This window comes from Bison bison, unplaced genomic scaffold (assembly GCF_000754665.1).
Source record: "Bison bison bison isolate TAMUID 2011002044 unplaced genomic scaffold, Bison_UMD1.0 scf7180017864030, whole genome shotgun sequence".
In the NCBI taxonomy this organism is placed as follows: domain Eukaryota; kingdom Metazoa; phylum Chordata; class Mammalia; order Artiodactyla; family Bovidae; genus Bison; species Bison bison.
Window position 1 is genome coordinate 4,079,607 of NW_011494602.1, and position 19,210 is coordinate 4,098,816.

Consider the following 19,210-nt stretch of genomic DNA (forward strand, 5'->3'; position numbering starts at 1 on the left):
GGTCACATAGCTACTCGGTGGGGGACTGGTGGCCAGAAATGATGACATTTGACCCCACACCCTCACTCATCACCACTTACACCTTGATGGGCCTTTCCGTTAGCAGCTGGTCAGTATCCACCCAGGGCTTTCACTGTGAAACATAACTTCCATTCCCCAGAGTTGACAGGGAACTGGGACACCCAGTGAACACTCAGCAGGTGCTACTGTGGGTTTGAGGCCCGAGACTGCTTGCCGATGGGACGGATAGGAGGGTATATGAGAATAATCCCCGCCATGAGATCCACGTGAAGGAAGGAGAAATGAACGGCTTGGAACACTTGGGATACAGAGTATGAGAAGAGGAGGAAAGGCAGGGAGGAAAGCACACTCAGCCTCTGCAGAGGGTAAACAGAAGGGTGCTGTGAGAGGGGATGCCCCTGAAAGGGAGAAAGAGGAGGGGAGACGGAACAGTGGGTCTAACCCTGTGGCAACTGAGAAGCGACCCCATGGATGTCACTGTAAAACCTCTTTTTCTTGAGCTGTGGGTATTGTGCCTTGAATGTGATGCTGGGGCTGATTCTGAAAGTAATCAAGAACCCTCAGAGGGACCCCTTAGGAATTTCTCTTATCAAGCTCACATTTAAAATTAAGACCTTATCCTAATGGTGTCAGGGTCAGCCTATGGCAGCTGATGAAAAACAGGTAGGTTAGAGCAGATTCCCCAAACATAAGAGTTCTTTCCTGAACACAGAGCCTTCACTGGGCTCCACAAACCCCCAAGATATTTATGAAAATTTTTCAGAGGGCGCAAACACTTGAATGGGGTCAGAGAACTGACATCTTTATTTTCACTTATGCCCAACTGAAAGTGTTTGCTTCTATCATATGAACACAGGCAGGAAATCACAGAGGGGATTTCTATAGCATCTGTCCCCTTTATGACTAAGAGATAACCATTCAGCTTGACGGTCAAGGTGTGAGAAGTAGAGACAAATTTTCTATCTCAACCTAGAACCTTATGCTTATTCTAAAATGCATTTTGAGAAAAGGCTCTAAAACCTGTTTCTCTAACTTTAAAGTATAGCAAGTCACCTGGGCATCTTATCAAAATGCAAATTGTGATTTAGCAGGCCTGGGGTGGGACCTGAGACTCTGCATGTCTAACAGGCTGGCTTCAGGTGATTTGGGGATCGCACTGTGAGTAATTGGGCTACAGAGCTGTTTGCACATAGAATTTTAAGGCTAATTATTCTTATTTGGACAGTAGAACAAGTCCTTTGAAGCTACAGAGTGTATCAATCAAGCTTGGTGTGCCTCCTACGAAAACATGAACAGTCACCTCAAAAATATTCTTTTGGTGTTTATTTTTATGGTTAGGCAAATTGTTCCCACACCTGTGTCTCTGTATCAGTTTGCTGGTATCTGTGGTTTCATTTCTCATGTGGTGTCATGACTGGAGTACACGTTCCCTGCGTGTGTGCTGATCACGCCTTTCTCATCTGTATCTCCAGTGTCTATCAGAGGGTTTGGCAGATATTAAGTTGTAATGAATATTTGGCAGGGAGTTTATAGATGATGTGGTTTCTTTCTCAATCCTTAAACTGTGGGTTTACATTTGCATTTAATTCCCAAAGCAATTTTAGGAGATAAAATATCTTCTGTTTAATTTCCTCATCACCCAAATACTCCTTTTTACCTGCGGCCTATTTGCTGTTTAATTACACTTCCATTTGTCTCATTTAGCTTAAAAGGACATTTTTAATTCAGAACCATAACCAAAGATAGAATTGGCACTTCCAGGTGTCTTTCAATCAAAATACTTCCTGGTAGAACAATTTCTAGTTATTACAAATGGGGTTGATACAAAGTTCTAATCCACATGTCAGCTATAAAGACATGTCATATAAATTGAGGATGCTCTGAAATGACTTTAAAATAAACTCTGTGTTGCTCTAAATCCAAGATGTTTGGATCTGAGCCTTCTTAATAGCGCCCACACAAGTGTGTTCAAAGGCACTGGGGCATTCTCTAACCCCAGATCCACAATCACAGTGGTGAAAGAGGCAGCATTTCAAGCAGGTTCCATACATTTGGCCTGAAAGGGCAGCCTGGCTTGGACATATGCATTTGTTTTTCTGAAAACCCTTTAAAGCTTTCACTATGGACTCACTCATTCCTTCCTGGGGAGAAGGAGGCAGAAGCACATGTTCTGGGATGTCACCTGCACCGGGCCCTTCCGGTGGGTTTTCCCACCTAAAAGTTCAGCTTGGTCTTCTTTAGCTCCCTGCCAACCTTCTCCTTCAGGGGACAGTCTGTCCAGCAGCTTTCTATGCCCCATCTAGTGGTATCTGATGTGGTGTCAACACTCACGTAAAATTACCCCTGGGACTTTGAGCTCGTGTAGCTGTTTCTTGGGATTTCTGCACCTCATTTCTGAAACTCAAGCCTCCTTGTCCCCAGGAGGCCTTTCTGGAATATGTGGGTTTCTGTTTCCACTCACACCCCTAATTTTTATTTCAGGAATCTGCTATGAATCCTGGGATTCCCTCTTATTCCACCATATCTCTTCTGAATAGCCATGTTTCTTTCCTTGGGGAAAGGATCCTGCTGTGGACTGGTGCTCTGAGGAAACTCCAAATGATTATGCCTGGATTGCTTAAGTCTTTGTGGTTCAAAAACTAACTAATTTAGTTCGTCGTGGAAACTTGGGAAAGTCACTACATTTCTCTCAAGTTTTTAATCTGCAAAATGGGCTGACAACAGTACCAACTGGTAGTGTTCTGAAGATTAAATTGGATAATTTCTCTATGATTTAGCACAGTGTATGGTCAATGGCAACCCACTCCAGTATTCTTGCCTGGAGAATCCCATGGACAGAGGAGCCTGGTAGGCTACAGTTCACGGGGTCGCAAAGAGTTGGACACGACTGAGCAACTTCACTTCACTTTACTTTACTATGGTTCCATGGGGAGTGTTCAATATACAGTTGCTACTTTAATTTTTATGATTGTTATTATTTCTGGAGTCCTAGATATGCGGGACTGAGAAGACCAATGGTAGTAGACTGTAGCTCCCAAAGCTATTCTCTCCTGTTAAAATTCACTTGTACTTTCTCAGGCCTGGCAAGGCAATCTCTAGCTTATAGGAAACCTGACCTCTACCCAACTGTAATTTCACTGCTTGATCTTATTTCAATAGTTCAAAAATAAGGCAGCCCCTCAACAGCATGTGAAGCTTTAAAAATAAATCCTTGAGCCCAATGTTTAGATTTAAAGCAGTGGGTTTCAAAAGGGGGGCCTGGGACCAGAAGTGTCAGAATTGCCAGCCCCACTCTAGGCTTGCTGAACTGACAGTTCAGCATAGGGTCCAACAATCTGTGAGTTAACCACCCTCCAGGTGATTCTGATGCCTCTCAGGTTGACACTAACTGACCAAGTGGAATCTGATTTTTGACAAGCTCCTCCTGTGATTTTGACCTGCTCTTTCACATACTATCATTGCAAGCTAGACCAGTAATAGAACAAGAGCATTACCCTGAACCATCTAACACACAGTCGTGACGAAACCATCCACTGTTTACCACCTACCAGCAGAGAAAGCTTCAGAATTCTCTTTCATGGAGAGGCCTCCAGCAATGAAATGAACAAATCATATAAACACCTCTTAGAATCCATTTACCCTAGGTACACTAATTTCTATTACACTTACTCATTTGTTTTGTTTTTGGCATAAACTTATTTTCAAGGCTACTTTATTGCTTGATTCATTTAATTTACCTGTCACCAAACATTTATCATGTCCCTATTAGGTGTCAAGCCATCAACAACAATGAAATGCAAGTTGGTGCAGTCACTATGGAAAACTGGCGGTTGCTCAAAAAAGTAAAAGTAGACTTGCCACCTGATCCAGCAATACCGCTCCTGGGCATGTATCTGGACAAAACTATAATTCAAAAAAATACATGCATCCATGTATTCATAGCCAATGGCTACTGGCTACTGGGGCTTCTCAGATGGCATGGTGGCAAAGAATCTGCCTGCCAGTGCAGGAGACACAAGAGACGTGGGTTCAATCCCTGAGTCAGGAAGACCCCATGGAGTAGGAAGTCCAATATTCTTGCCTGGAAAATTCCATGGGCAGAGGAGTCTGGTGGGCTATACTCCAGGGGGTCGCAAAGAGTTGGACACCACTGAGCACAGCACAGCAGCAGCACATTGGCTATTGACAGTAGCCAAGACAGGGAAGCAACCTAAATGCCCATCTGCAGATGAATGGATAAAGAAGATGTGGTACACATATACAACAGAATGTTACTCAGCCATAAAGAAGTGAATTAATGCCATTTGCAGCAAAATGGATTGACTTAGAGATTATCATACTAAATGAAGTTAAGTCAGAGAAAGACAAACACCATCTGATATCACTTATATATGGAATCTAAAATATGACACAAATGAACCTATCTAGGAAACAGACTTACAGACACAGAGAACAGACTTGTGTTTGCCAAGAAGAGGTGGGAGAGGGACAGACTGTGAGTTTAGGATTAGTAGATGCACAGTATTATGTAGAGGATGGATAAGCGACAAAGGCCTACTGTAGAGCACTATATTTAACATCCTGTGATGGGCCACAATGGAAAAGAATTTTTAAAACATGTATGTATATATATAATTGATGCTTTTGAACTGTGGTGTTGGAGAATATTCTTGAGAGTCCCTTGGACTGCAAGGAGATCCAGCCATTCAATTCTAAAGGAAATCAGTCCTGAATATTCACTGGAAGGACTGATGCTGAAGCTCCAATACTTTCGCCACCTGATGTGCAGAACTGGCTCATTTGAAAAGACCCTGATGCTGGGAAAGATTGAAGGCAGGAGGAGAAAGGGATGACAGAGGATGAGATGGTTGGATGGCATCACCGACTCAATGGACATGAGTTTGAGCAAGCTCTGGGAGTTGGTGATGGACAGGAAAGCCTGGCATGCTGCAGTCCATGGGGTCGCAAAGAGTCAAACATGACTGAGCAACTGGACTGAACTGAACTGATATGTAATGGAATCACTTTGCTGTATAGCAGAAATTAATACAATATCATAAATCAACTATATTTCAATAAAGGGCTTCCCTGGTGGCTCAGATGGTAAAGAATCTGCCCACAGTGCTGGAGACCCAGGTTCTGTCCCTGGGTTGAGAAGATCTCCTGGAGAAGGGAATGGCAACCCACTCCACTGTTCTTGTCCATTATTCCACGAACACAGGAGCCTGGCAGGCTACAGTCCACGGGGTTGCAAAGAGTTGGACACGACTGAGCAACTAACACTTTCACTTTCATTAAAAAAAAAGAAAAAAATGGAGTGTCACAATTACTGAGAAAACGTTTTGGAGGACAAAACTGATCATTCATGGAAATGGTGGCATTTCCTTTCATAGGGAGCCTCAGAAACTGAGTGGACAACATTCCATACTGGCCACTTAAATATTGCCTTTTCTAAATCTAGGCAAGTGGATTGTATAAACTTTTCTGCTCTTTTTATACCACTGCAAAGCTACACTACTGCATAAAAAGTGAACCTTTATTTGCAGTGTGTTCTTAATTTTCTTAAATATAACTGTTTTCCAATTCCTTGTAATATTTTCAAAATATCCCCCCAAATGATTATAACCAAGAAATGAATTAGTGAAAATAAAAATAAAACATAGCCTCATTGGACAATAGAGAAGAATTTGGAAAAGATATTAGAATAATGGAATTTACAAAATATTAGTAGGGTGGATGCTATTTGCCTCATGTAATTTCCATTTCTAAGAAATGATGTCTTTGTTGCTTTTTAAAATCCAGCTCCTGAGTTTTGATCATGCTTTTATGTCAAGCATGTGTTAAATCACATGTCACAATATGGATCTGAGAAACGCATCTTACCTCTCTCTATAACCTGGTAACAAAATAAGATTATTCAATAAGGAAGCAAAATGAAAGTGCCAGCCAAACTTGCTGCTGCCTCCTGTTACATTATCCAAGAGCATCAAACATGTATACCTATGGCCAATCCATGTATGGCGAAAACCATCACAATATTGTAAAGTAATTATTCCTTAAATTGAAATAAATAAATTAATTTTAACATTCTTTATAGAGAAAAAGGTTTGGGTATAGACACATAAATCACATTTTTAAGGCTTACCAGTTTAATGTGTTCTCGCTTCTGGTATTTTTCGCTATAGTATTGCTCTTGTCGAAGATTAAGCAGCTGCTGCTGCTGTTTGTCCTTCAGATCTACTAACTTTTGGGTCATTTCAGCATCCAGGGCAGCAAGGTCTTGCTCAATTGTTGATGAGACGTGGTCAGGGCTACTGGGTTCTGATCTGCAGAGACAAAGAGCTCGGCTCACAAAATGTGCAGTTCAGAGCAAAGTAGAGAGAGGGCTGCTCACCAGTCCTTCCCAGAGAGAGGAATGTGTTTGGAAATAAATAGTCAAGTAGTTGAGACAGAGGCTGATACCCCAAGGACAAGCTTAGCAAGAGAGGGTCTCCAAACACGGAAAGTGGAGGAAATTTGTGTTGCTGTACAAAGAGGTAGGGGCTGAAAAGGAAAGCCAGGTAGCTAGGGTTCCTCACGATGGTGCCGAAGAGGATAAACCTCCTTGGGAAAAACAATGTCTAATAAGGACTTTTTGAGGCTTTTGTTTTTTTAACATAGGATGTATAACATAATTCCCAGCTACATCTCTTCTATGCATTTCCTATACATTTCTCCCCTACAGCATTGATAATGCTGTAGGGGAGAAATGCTGAATTTTGCTTCCAGATGATGCAGATTGACAACAGAGAGCATAGGCAGACAGCACAGCAACACTCCCACCTGACATGTTCTGTTTCTTGACATCTTTTAATAACAAAGATTTGTCATTAACATAGTTTTCTCTGGGAGCTGAACCAACTTCATTGATATCTCCACCCAAATAGCACTTTGGTTCCAAGAGAAAGGAAGATGAATTGAGTTCATTATAATACATTTGTCAAGAGCTCACTCTGTGCAAGGGGAGTTCCTTTGAGTTATTCATAGAGAATTACACAGATATTTAGAAGCTTAGGACTAATGTTGAAACAAAACAAAGCAGTTCTCACTAACTTATTATTGTGCTAAAGTATATAGTGTGGTTCCTTCAAATTTTGTGCTCTTACTTCTTTAGGTCACATAGAGAGGCGGTGTTGGAAACAGTACTAAGAGCAGGTCTGTTCTTTTCATTTACATAGAAACCTCTGCAGGAAGAACCACCCAGAACATCAGATTCTGTCTCTGTGGTTTCACTTGTGACCAAGTGGAAGAGGTTTCTTGGATCAGCTGGTACTGATTCCTCTTGCTTTCTCTTCGGATTAGGCCAACACAATAGTGCCATATGGATAAGCAGTTGGTAGAAGCTAGTGTTAAGATCCTAATTTGTCAAATAAGGCATTCAGGATTCCCTCAAAGATCTAAACATCAGCATCGCATGGCAGCACTGAAGTGGCCCTCTATTCTGCACAAATATAAGTCTATTTATCAGCATCAGAGTGTTGGTGGGGCAACCTCCATCTTGGCACGGACATGAGATACATTTGTCATCTTCTGTAGCAGGAAGTTGGTGCAGCCAGAACAGAGGTGATGCTTGAATGAGTGACAGCCACGCCAGCAGAGGCACCAGGGTAACCTTTCGTGACCACTCAGCAGGTAACAGGGGTGATCTGCTTGGCTTCTGGCTTTCACAGTAAGCCAACAAGAAGGCACAACCACCTCCAGTTTGCATCTGAGGAAACAGGTTCAGTGAGGCAACTTTCCTGAGGACACAGTACGAGGGAGCGGCAGTGCTGCTCACCACGGGACAGCCGTCTAGAAACCGCAGTCTATGCTCTGGGAACAACACAGTGCCCGATGGAAACTGTCTGAATGATCTGCTCTTTGCATTAGGTGAAAGCTCAGTTGACATGATGGGTATTTGAATAAGAAACTAATCTAATCTAATATTTCGCACACGAAACTTACAAACCAATGTTACCTCAATAAAAAATACATCTAAAATGTAGTTATTAATTCATTTGAAAAGAACAAGCTGATTATATATTAATATGTATTAATTCCCTGAGCTTCCCTGATGGCTCAGGTGGTAAAGATTTGCCTGCACTGTGGGAGACCTGGGTTCAACCCCTGGGTTGTGGAGATGCCCTGGAGGAGGGCATGGCAACCCACTCCAGTGTTCTGGCCTGGAGAGTCCCCATGGACAGAGGAGCCTGGTGGGGTCGCAAAGAGTCGGACACGACTGAGTGACTAAGCACAGCACACACACACATATATTAATATATTTTGTGAAAAATAACCATACTTTCTAAACACAAAGAAAGTTAGTGGGATTTTATGGACATTGCATCCATTTATTACTCTGAGGTGTTCTCAGGATTTTTACATGTATCATAGGGAGATGGACAAACAATCAGATCTCAGTGGCTTTGCCTCTTGGAAAAAAAAGTTTCTCCTGATGTATTTTCTGATGCTAGATGCTTAAGAATTTTTGTTTGTTTGTTGAAAGAAAGTATATAAAAATAACCAAGGGATGATGTTTCTGCATCATCTTCAAAAACAAGGTTGAAGACATTATTCCCTGTTGCCTAATGTTGCCTGCATATGATCCAAGAGATGCATTGAATCTTTTTCTTTGTAATTTATTAGTGATACCAGGAAAATGTTTCTTCCTCTTAGAAAAGAAAGCAAGTTTCCTTTAACCAGATAAGGAGAATTATCTAACCCATATTTCCTTTTCTCAGAAGCTAAGAGCTAACTTCAGGGTTCAAGGACAGAAATTACATTAAAAAGTTAGTGCTGTCCAGTTGAAATATAATATGGGCCATGTATTTGATTTTTTTTGACATAGCTATCTTAAGAAGAAAAAAGAAATGAGTAAAATAAATTCTAATAATGTATTTTGCATAGCCTGATCATTTCAGTATAGAATTAAAGTAAAATCAATATATGTTAATTTAAAAACATGAGTTTTTTAGTGAAGTCTTTGAATTCTGGTGTGTATCTTGTACTTGAAAAACACTTTAATTACAGTGTGTCGCTGTTTGTGGCTGGTGACTCACGTACTAGGCAGCAGGTCTGGCAACTGGTAGACAGGCTGTGTGCATGTGTGTGTATGTGTATGCGTTTGGGTTTTTTTTCCTACTTTTATAGGATTTTTTTTATGTCTTCTATGATAAGTTATTTCAGTATTCTATTGGAAGTTTGCACAATATGACTTATAAGTAAATAGATATAGGAATAAACAAATGACTACATACATAGCACTAAAAGAGAAATTCAGGAGAAGTTTTAGGCCAAGTTTTCCTTAACTGTTTGTAACTGTGGGTAAATGTTAAGCCTTTAGTTTTCAGATTCCTCCCTGAAGAATTGACAACAGTTCACCTAGATGGCTTCTAAGGCTGCTCCAGGTCTAAAACATGATGATTTTGCAGATTTAAGTGAATCCTTTTGGTGCCCACCCAAGTTGCCCACCAGGCTTCCCCGTCCCTGGGATTCTCCAGGCAAGAACACTGGAGTGGGTTGCCATTTCCTTCTCCAGTGCATGAAAGTGAAAAGTGAAAGTGAAGTCGCTCAGTCATGTCCAACTCTAGCGACCCCATGGACTGCAGCCTACCAGGCTCCTCCGTCCACAGGATTTTCCAGGCAAAAGTACTGGAGTGGGGTACAACCCTTATGTTCAACAATAGAAAATCATTTAGATAAATTGTAGTTTGTCCATTAAAAAAACATTGAAAATGCACACAAATAACACTCTTTCTTTATACTATAAAACAAACAAAAAATACCCATTCAACTTACTTTTTCTTATTGTCCTTTTTGGCTGTCTTTTCCAGAGCTGCTCTCCTTCTCAAGTAGTCGTTCTGGATTTCATTGTATTTTGTAGTGTGCTCTTTGATGAGGTCGGTGGTTTTCTTGTGGTGTCTCTTAACCAGGTCTTTCATTTCCTTGTAGTGCTTCTTTTGAAGTTTCACAAACGACTTCTGCTGCTTTAGCTCTTCAATCGTCTGCGCTTCTACTTCTGCAACAAATGGGTATGAGAGCTGAGAGGGTGGGAGGGCTGGGCGGGCAGAGCCGCGGCTGCTGAGCAGTTATCTGTCTGACCCTGGCCCACAGGCTGGAGGGCAGGGCTTGGAGGTTGGACGGTGCTCCCGGCTGCTGGCTATTGTGTGCTAACTTTGTGACTATGTTACCAAATTTCTCAGACTCAGTTTCTTTACTGGTAAGTTTTTTAAACGTTGCTGCTAAGTCGCTTCAGTCGTGTCTGACTCTTCGCGACCCCAGAGACGGCAGCCCACCAGGCTCCCCAGTCCCTGGGATTCTCCAGGCAAGAACACTGGAGTGGGTTGCCATTGCCTTCTCCAATGCATGAAAGTGAAAAGTGAAAGTGAAGTCCCTCAGTCGTGTCCGACTCCTAGCGACCCCGTGGACAGCAGCCTACCAGGCTCCTCCGTCTATGGGGTTCTCCAGGCAAGTTAGGGTTCCCCAGAAACAGAGCCCAAGGGAGGGATTCAGGCATGTATGATCTACCACGGGGCCCTCAGGAGGGGAGTGAGGGCAGCGGGTACAGAAGCAGCAGCAGCTGATGCGGTCTCGGCCGGGGTCTGCTTCTGCCTGACCCCAGGGGGCGCTCTGCAGCTGAGACTACAGCGTCAGTTTCACCTTGAAGCAACATACTTGGCAATGACAGTGGGAGAGGCATAAGCTCCCTGGAGAGGGGGCTTCCTTTCAGCTGGGGGCAATTTTCTTTCTTTTAATGAAAGACCTCCTACACAATCTTCATCTATCCCTGTGGTTTGCTGCTGCTGCTGCTAAGTCGCTTCAGTCGTGTCCAACTCTGTGCGACCCCATGGACGGCAGCCCACCAGGCTCCTCCATAGTCCATGGGATTTGCCAGGCAAGAGTACTGGAGTGGGTTGCCACTGCCTTCTCCGTGTGGTTTGCTAATGTTTGCAAATAGCAATACACCTGCTTTGATACAAATCTTTGATGCCTAGAACATCAAATGCATCAGGGCATTGTCAGAGACACAGCTGTGTAACAAGTAGCTCAAAGGGATATAATGAGATATGCTGCATGATCGAGTACCTGACACAGCAGCTAGATATTTCTCAGATGAGAAATCCCTCTTCCCGATCAGTGTGCCTTCCGTGAAGGCAGTTTTCAAAAGCAGAGGAAGTTCTGAGCTGTTAGCAACCAACGTTCACTACAGCTGGGAGCTGGGAGCACCAGATGGCAGAGGCAACTTGGGTGGGCACCAAAAGGATTCACTTCAAGGATCACACAATGTCTATTTCTTAAGGTTGTTATGGTGATGATGAAAGAATTAATGCAGTTTTTAACAGTTTCTGGCTTAACAAATGTGTGCACAGGTTCTTGAGCACCATTTCTCAGGGGCACTATTCACAGGATGGACATGGCAGGTTTGTATGTTTCTCATAAATTGCTCCAGTATAAATCAGTAAGATGAAGGAAGGTCCTTACTGTGATTTGCCCAAAGGCACCATGAGGTTAGTGGTAGCTTACATGACTACATACTGTTTTATTTAATGCCAAGAAAACACTTAATGTGACAGAGCTTGAGCTTAAAACAGTCTGCATTTTATTGATTTATTTAATCAATTTTAGAATATGCACTTAAAAATATGTTAACATTTCTAAAACTAAGATGCATCATATAGTTAATGGATAGTCACAATTTGTTGGTGCTTTTCCTTCTAGGCACTCCATGAGTAACGGGAGACCTGAAAACGGACGGTGCCTTAAATTCAATGAATTATCATTTATTTAGACCTGGACTAAGTCATGGTTCACATGTTTCCAATCCTTTGATGTGAACTTTCCACTTCTGGGAACAAAAATAAGTTATTATAAATATTTAGCACTGTCAAGAGATTCAGAGATAATATATGCCATGAATAACAACAGACCTAAATAGAAAATGGAATGTCTAGTGGATAAACATTGATATCAGAGTAATAATTTATGTTCTTAAATGCTAAGGTCTTTAAGCAATTGAAATATGCTTCCCTTTTAATAATGGATCTATTCTCCTGACATTCAATTCCTTTTGAGAAAGAGGCCAGGGAGAGAAACACGTCCATTTGTTTAACAGTTTCCCTCAGGCCTGAGTGGACTTACTATGGTTGCATAATGACTTATTATGTTAAAATTTATAATCCTAAGGAATCACTGCCGTTTTGGTGACATATTCAACCCCACTTCTTTAAAAATGATGTGCAATGTGTCAGCTGTGGCAAGTTTTAGGAACAAGGCTCCAGGTGTTCCAATTTATGATTTAAAATAATCCCATTGAAAGTACTATTTAAAAAAAAAAAACCTGTGGATAAAAGGCTACTTTTTGAATATGTCCTTAAACATAAAGAAAATGTCCATTTATGTAAGGAAATAGATAGCACTCATAAGCAAACCACCCTGATATAATCACTGCTAATATATCGATACAAATACCCACTTTTCATCTATGCATTTTTGTATTTTTAAATAATATTGCAATCATGCTCTGATTTATTTTTTCTCTTGTTTTGTGTGTGAACATTTTATTGTTTCTCATGGAATGAAGTCTATAAACACATGTTTTCTTTTCATACATTTCTAAAATAATTTTGATGCATATTTTATGTGTTATTTTGGTGAAATCATAAATACACATTCCTTTCAATTTTCACAAAGTGAACAGGCTTCTATAGCCACCACTTAGACCAAAATCAGGATATTATCAGACCCCAGAGGCCTCTTTGCGACTCCTGCCCTTGCACCCACCCTCCATGTAGAATCCAAATCCTTGTTTCTAAGAACACAAATCACTTTTGCCTGTTTTTGCACTTTATGTAGCTGGGATCGTAAAGAAAGTGCTCTTTTGTGCCTGTTCTCCTTTCTCCAACATTATGCTTATAAATTTCATCCATGTAGTTCTGTGTAATTGTAGTTTATATCTACAGATGAATCCTATTTTATTCTGTCACTGAACCACAATTTATTTATCCACTCTCCTGGTTATGGATACTTGGGTTGTTTACGGTTTGGGCTTCTGACCTGTAGTTCTGCTTTTGGTGCGCATTTCTGTTGTATATTGGGCCAACATGCTACATAAAGCTACACACTGCTCACTGTATTAAAGACAGGTCATACCAATTTTAGTCCTACTAGTTTAAGAAACTTACTGACTATAAGTAGTTGCAAACTGTATCATCATTCTCAAACACCGTGTATTCTATGGTCACAAATAGTCCATATTCTGCATTTCTAAAACATGCTTTATTGTGGGTACTTCGGGAAGACTGCATTCCTGTTCATTGGGTCACATTTACAACATGAAACTATTCCTTGATTCCAAAATATATGAAAATATGTTATTTTTTTATATCAATAAGGTCCTATCTACCAAGTATGGTTACTTCTCTGTGATTACATTATGTAACATGGGTTGAACCAGGATATATCTGTAGATGGTTTTAGAAAAGAAATACCAATCATGTTATATTTCAAAGATAAAATTTCCTCCCCTCTAAATACTTACACTGTGTAATATTCAGGTGTCTAAATCCATAGGGGGCAAGATGGTATTTACCTGTTAAAACACTCTGAATAAGATCTTCTGTTTTGGCAGGTGCCTTTACAGAACCTAAAATAAAAAGACAAAATAAATAGCCTCCTATAACTTTTAAAATTATCTTCTTCCTGTAAAACAACGTTTGGCTCTGGTCTCTAAGTTTCTTTATTACAGATTACAAATTCCTGAAGAAAATTATCCTAAAAACATTCTAAGACATGTCTTCATTTTGTAATTTTGTGTCAAACAAATTAAATGTGAACCTATATGCTCCATTTATGTAGAGAAAGGACATCTCTCCACTTTGAATCAAAACTCTGTCAACAAATTCAGTTTTGACAATGCTACCGCCACCTTCTGGCAAAATCAGGAGTGACAAGTGAAGACCACTGGTAGGTCAGCAGGCAGGAACAAAGTTTCAGGCAAGACCTATTGGGTGCCAAAGTCACTGGTTAAAAGTTTAAGGAGAAACAGGATAGTCTCATGGTCTTGAAGTCTCTCCCCCAAGATATTTATTAACTATAAAGGGGAAAAGTACAACTCTAAGTGGGGGAATCAGGCAGGTGGCACCTTAATCAAGTGACCCAACATGAGGTACAGCAACATCAGGTATTCCTGACATGATGCTCTGAGAACAGCATCGCTTCTGTGACGTTCCTGTCACAAATGCACACCTCCAGTCTACCTGTGAGAAAACGTCGGGCCAATCCAAGTTGAGGTGCCGTCTACAAAATAACGGACCAGTACTCTAAAAGTACACAGGGCATGGAAAAATGAACAGACTGAGGGACTGTTGCAGATTCAAAGACGCTAAGGACACATGACAATTAATACAGTGTGGGATCCTGAGTTGGAACCTGGAACAATAAAGACATTAGTGGAAGGCAGGTGAGGTTCAAAGTCTATGGTTTAATTCAAGGCACTATGCCAATGTTAATTTCCTGGTCTGACTCTGACCAATGTTAACACCAGAGAAAAGGAATCCATCTTTGTAATGTATTCTGTGTTATTTCAAAAATGGTTCTAAAACACCCAGTTAAAAAAATCAAATGCTAAAATGCTAAGTTTTATCCTACTCTCAAAAGCACAAGGTTATTCGCTATTTAAAAAACTTATTCATATTCTAGAAACACACAGAATGTTTGTATTTGGTACATAAAATCTTCATTTGAAAATATCACGTCTTGTTTATACTTGTCACTCCTTAATATTAATCTCAACAATCTCCTTTCTTAAGTAGCCTCCGTAGGAGCAGAGAAGCTAAAGGGAAGAATTTTAGGATCATGGAGAATGGTGTCAGTTTTGCCTTCACTCTACATTAGCAACATGGCCTTCAAGAAGTAACTTGTTTCTGCAATTTAAAACTGCAATTTATTCATCTGTACTGTGGGGACGAGTACAGAGGCCAGACCAGGCCTGGTCTGAGAGTGAAATGAGATAATCCATGTGAAGGGCTGAGCATGCTCAGCACGTGGTTGGCACTTAAAATCAGTGAAAAGTGAGCTGGAGAAAGACGGGAAGGAATTCTTGGTAGAGACTTAATTTAGTGAAGCAGAACTAAGAATGTACTTCTAAAGCATAAAGTATAAGGTGTTTGAAGAACCCCTCAACACCCTGCCAGCAGATGGACCAACATCCATTAATAAATAAAGATATGGGGAATCTGGGTGATATTTTGTTTTGGTTTCACAAGTTATCAGCAGAGCCAGATGAGCATTTACGAGTCTCATAAAGGACTTACGAGTCCTTCTTTCTTTCCTCCCTCCCTTCCTTCCTTCTGTTATTCATCCCTCAGCAAACATTCCTGGACCGCCTCCTAAGTCCATGTGTCTCCCTCGCCTCATGATGCTAACTCAGTCATGCTGCCCGCTTTTAGTGTGGACACACTAGAGACTGCTGTTTACGTAGTGCAGCTCTTTCCTCGGAATATTTACCTGGAGCTGGCTGGCTGTGCAGAGCCTGGGAGGGTGGTTTGGGTGTCAGGGACGTTGTGTGATTCACCCCGTTTTCTGCTGGAGTTGGCCTGGCTTCACTTGGAGCTTCTGATGGTGTTTCCCCAGGATCAGCCTAAAATCATAGACATACTTTCATTTTCCACACTTCTTACAGTTCTTTTGTTATATTCTGAAACCCACAAAGTTACATTTGATGCCATTTCCACAACGCATCTGGACTCTGAAATATCACATTTGAATCTATGTGGAAAGCAGGATAAAAACAGCATGGTATTGAACCATGATTGTGGTAGGTTAATTGTATTAAAGCCCCAATATCTATGCCTTCCTGTGTTCTGGCCCTTGAGTGTGTCCTCCCATACTGACAGTGGAATTGAGCATGTGATTTGCTTTGGTCAAATGAAAGAGTAGCAAACTTAATGTAAGCAATGGATTGAAAAGCCGTGTGCAAATGTTTCTTCTCTCTCTCAGACCCCTGCTATAGCCATGGAGCATGAGAATCCATGTGGAGGCGAGCTGAGTCACACAGGCAAGGACATCCTGGACCAGGCAGCCCCAAGCTGACCATGGAAACTTAAGTGAGTCCAGCTCAGATGAGCTGAGACTAGTCCAGATCAACAGAACTGCCCAGCTAACCAAATGACTCATGAACAATAATAAGCAGTTGATGTTGTAAGCCACTAAATTGTAGGACTATTTGTTATGCAGCAGTAACCAACTGACAGTGGTTATAAGTGTTGATTTTAGAGTCCGACTTATCTGGGCTATAAGGCCCTGCCACTTATCAACAGTGTGATATTGAGCAAGTCACTTAACTGTCTGCCACTCATTTTTCTCATCTTTATTGATGAGGATATGTATTGGACTGGCCAAAAAGTTCATTTGCATTTTTTGAGACACCTTACAAAAAAAGCTCAAACTTTATGGCCAACTCGATATGTACTGGGGATCATATTGTCTACATTGTAATGCTGTTTAGAGAATCAAGTAAGTTACTATTTATAAAGTGCTTAGAATAATTCCTGGCCCAGAGTATATATGTGCATGTTAAAGAGACAAAACATTTAAGCTTGTATAACACTACCAATGAATAATAGTAACAAATACATCAAGTGAAAGTGAAGTCACTCAGTCACGTCCGACTCTTTGCCATCCCATGGACTGTAGCCTACCAGGCTTCTCCATCCATGGGATTCTCCAGGCAAGAATACTGGAGTGGGTTACCATTTCCTTCTCCAGGGGATCTTCCTGACCCAGGGATCGAACCTGGGTCTCCCGCATTGGAGGCAGATGCTTTAACCTCTGAGCCACCAGGGAAGCCCTATTAACATGTATGAAATTTCAAGACTTCCCTGGTGGCTCAGACGGTCTGTCTACAATGCAGGAGACCTGGGTTTGATCCCTGGGTGGGGAAGATCTCCTGGAGAAGGCAATGGCAACCCACTCAAATATTCTTGCCTGGAGAATCCCATGGACGGAGGAGCCTGGTAGGCTACAGTCCACAGGGTCGCAAAAAGCTGGACATGACTGAGCGACTTCACTTTCACTTTCTATGAAATCTCTACTGCATTTCCTGTAGCAGCGAGTCTGCTATGCACTGTGCAGAGCAAACATTTAATGTTTGATGAATAAATGTTGATCTTAATAAAACAGTTGCCTCCATAATTATATACCATCTCAGTGGTGCTTTCTGGGGTTCTACAATTGTTTTCTCAGAATTACCTTCTGAGTTCAGGGTGGATTTTCCTGACAATGAGGCTACCCCAATGCTCTACTTTGCAGTATCATTAAAAATATAATTAGGAAATGGCCAGAAGTCATTTAGAGCCCAATGTTATGACATTTTGTCATGTAATTACAGAAAGCAGGTTGTATTACAATAGCATTTTTAGAAAATGTAAGATGAGAATGAAAATAATTACTCTCATTGTCACAAGTGGCTTTTTTAAAATTTATTTTAATTGGAGGCTAATTACTTTACAATATTGTAGTGGTTTTTGCCATATAAGTGACTTTTAATCTGTCCCCCAAAGCATCTTTAAAACATGTTCCAACACTGCTTTTGGTGATGGATGGCAAATTTATTTTAATTCAATGAACAATCCCTGTTTACCTACCACAGCCTGCTCTGCTCAGAGTTGTGACGCTGAGATGCAAGAGATGAGCTGGGGTCAGTGGTGATGGTGGGGCAGGGAGGCAAGAACCTAGGCCTGTGGAACTCACGATACAGAACACTGGCTTCTGAAAGATGGCTGCACCGAAGGGGGAAGTTCTGGTGTGTGTTATTCAGTTACATCCATCAGGAAAATTCTCCTTAAAATCATGATGCCCAGGAGGGGATTGCATATTTTTTGTTCAGCAAGAGATTGCAACCTGAAGGCTTATGGTTCCACTAGAGTGCATGGAAATGCTAAGTGTTGCCAGATTTTAAAATGAAGGAGATTTTACCTTAATAAAATGGATTTCCTACTTCACTTGAAAAATCATATAGGGTACCACTGGACCTGCAGTCTCACTCTGGATGAGAACAGAGGGGTTTCTGCTCCTTTAGCACAATTCCATCTTACTCATTTACCTGCCTTGGTCCTGTAGTCACGGGTTTGCAGGAGACACTTGAGAAGAATGAACTATCAGAGATGTTTGACCAAAAAATTCCTAAAGAAAGTGTATTTACATTGCACAGAAGAGAGCTGAAGTAAAGGGAGTGCTGGAAAGAGGACTGGGTCATCAGCAAAGTTACCCCCAGCTTTGTCCTCTGGCTTGAATACTGTGAGGGAAAATTTTACGCCTCCCAGTTGTAGGGGGTCTCCACCGTCATCAAACTCAGCCACCTTGGAAGTAGGGACAGAAGGTGCTCTGTTCCATGGGCAATCTGGAACCCATTTATATCCGGGCAGGTTTCTGGAACCATGAGGGGAATAAACTAGATTCTTTCCGGTATGACAGCTAGCTGATACCAGCCGTCTGGAGGAAGACAGGGAAGAGGACAATTTTGATGGAGCAAAGAATGGAGGTGGTGGAAAGTCAGTTTCCATGAAGGCAATCATGTGTGGCTGCTTTTTGGCAATTAGGAGGAGTGTCAGGGGCCCTCAGGCTGGAGGCATATTCAAAATGAATGCAGAAGGTTATTTCACCTGTATCCAGTTTGCAGGTATTCATGCCAATGTGTCCCCTTGGGAAATCAAGTTCAATCATTAACTCTAGTTGAGATGCAGGAAATAGAAACCTCTGCTTATCAAGGGTGTGTAAGACAAAGCCCTTACATTCCAGAAATTGATATAATGTATGAATTCAAAGACATTTTTAAAAAAGCAGATACATGTTGGCTTTCCCTTAAGAATCCACCTTGCAACGGAAGGGACACTGGTTGGATCCCTGATCTAGGAAGATTTCATATTCCTTGGAGCAACTAAGCCTGTGCACCGCAACTACTGAGCTCAAGCGCCCAGGAGCCGGTGCTCTGGGGAAGCCACCGCAGTGGATCGCAGACACAGGACAACGAAGCGAAGCCCCCACCCCCCGCAACTAGAGAAAGCCCGTGTGCAGCAAGGAAGACCCAGCACAGCTGAAAAATACACAGATTTTTTTTTTTTAAAGCAGATTAACGTTGAGGAAATACAACTGGCAAAAATTTTGTAGTTACAAC

The 19,210-nt window shown here is 41.5% G+C and overlaps 1 protein-coding gene across 1 annotated transcript in view; it reads right to left on the reverse strand.

The window, feature by feature from the left end:
* PLCB1 (phospholipase C, beta 1 (phosphoinositide-specific)) overlaps positions 1-19,210 on the reverse strand; it is an 833,798-nt gene that overhangs the window by 120,326 nt on the left and 694,262 nt on the right. The window contains exons 23-26 of the mRNA XM_010834232.1: positions 15,544-15,676; positions 13,628-13,681; positions 9,838-10,057; positions 6,167-6,347 (exon numbers count right to left, since the gene is read on the reverse strand). Coding sequence (XP_010832534.1) covers positions 6,167-6,347; positions 9,838-10,057; positions 13,628-13,681; positions 15,544-15,676 — 588 coding nt within the window. The remainder of the gene's footprint in view (positions 1-6,166; positions 6,348-9,837; positions 10,058-13,627; positions 13,682-15,543; positions 15,677-19,210) is intronic.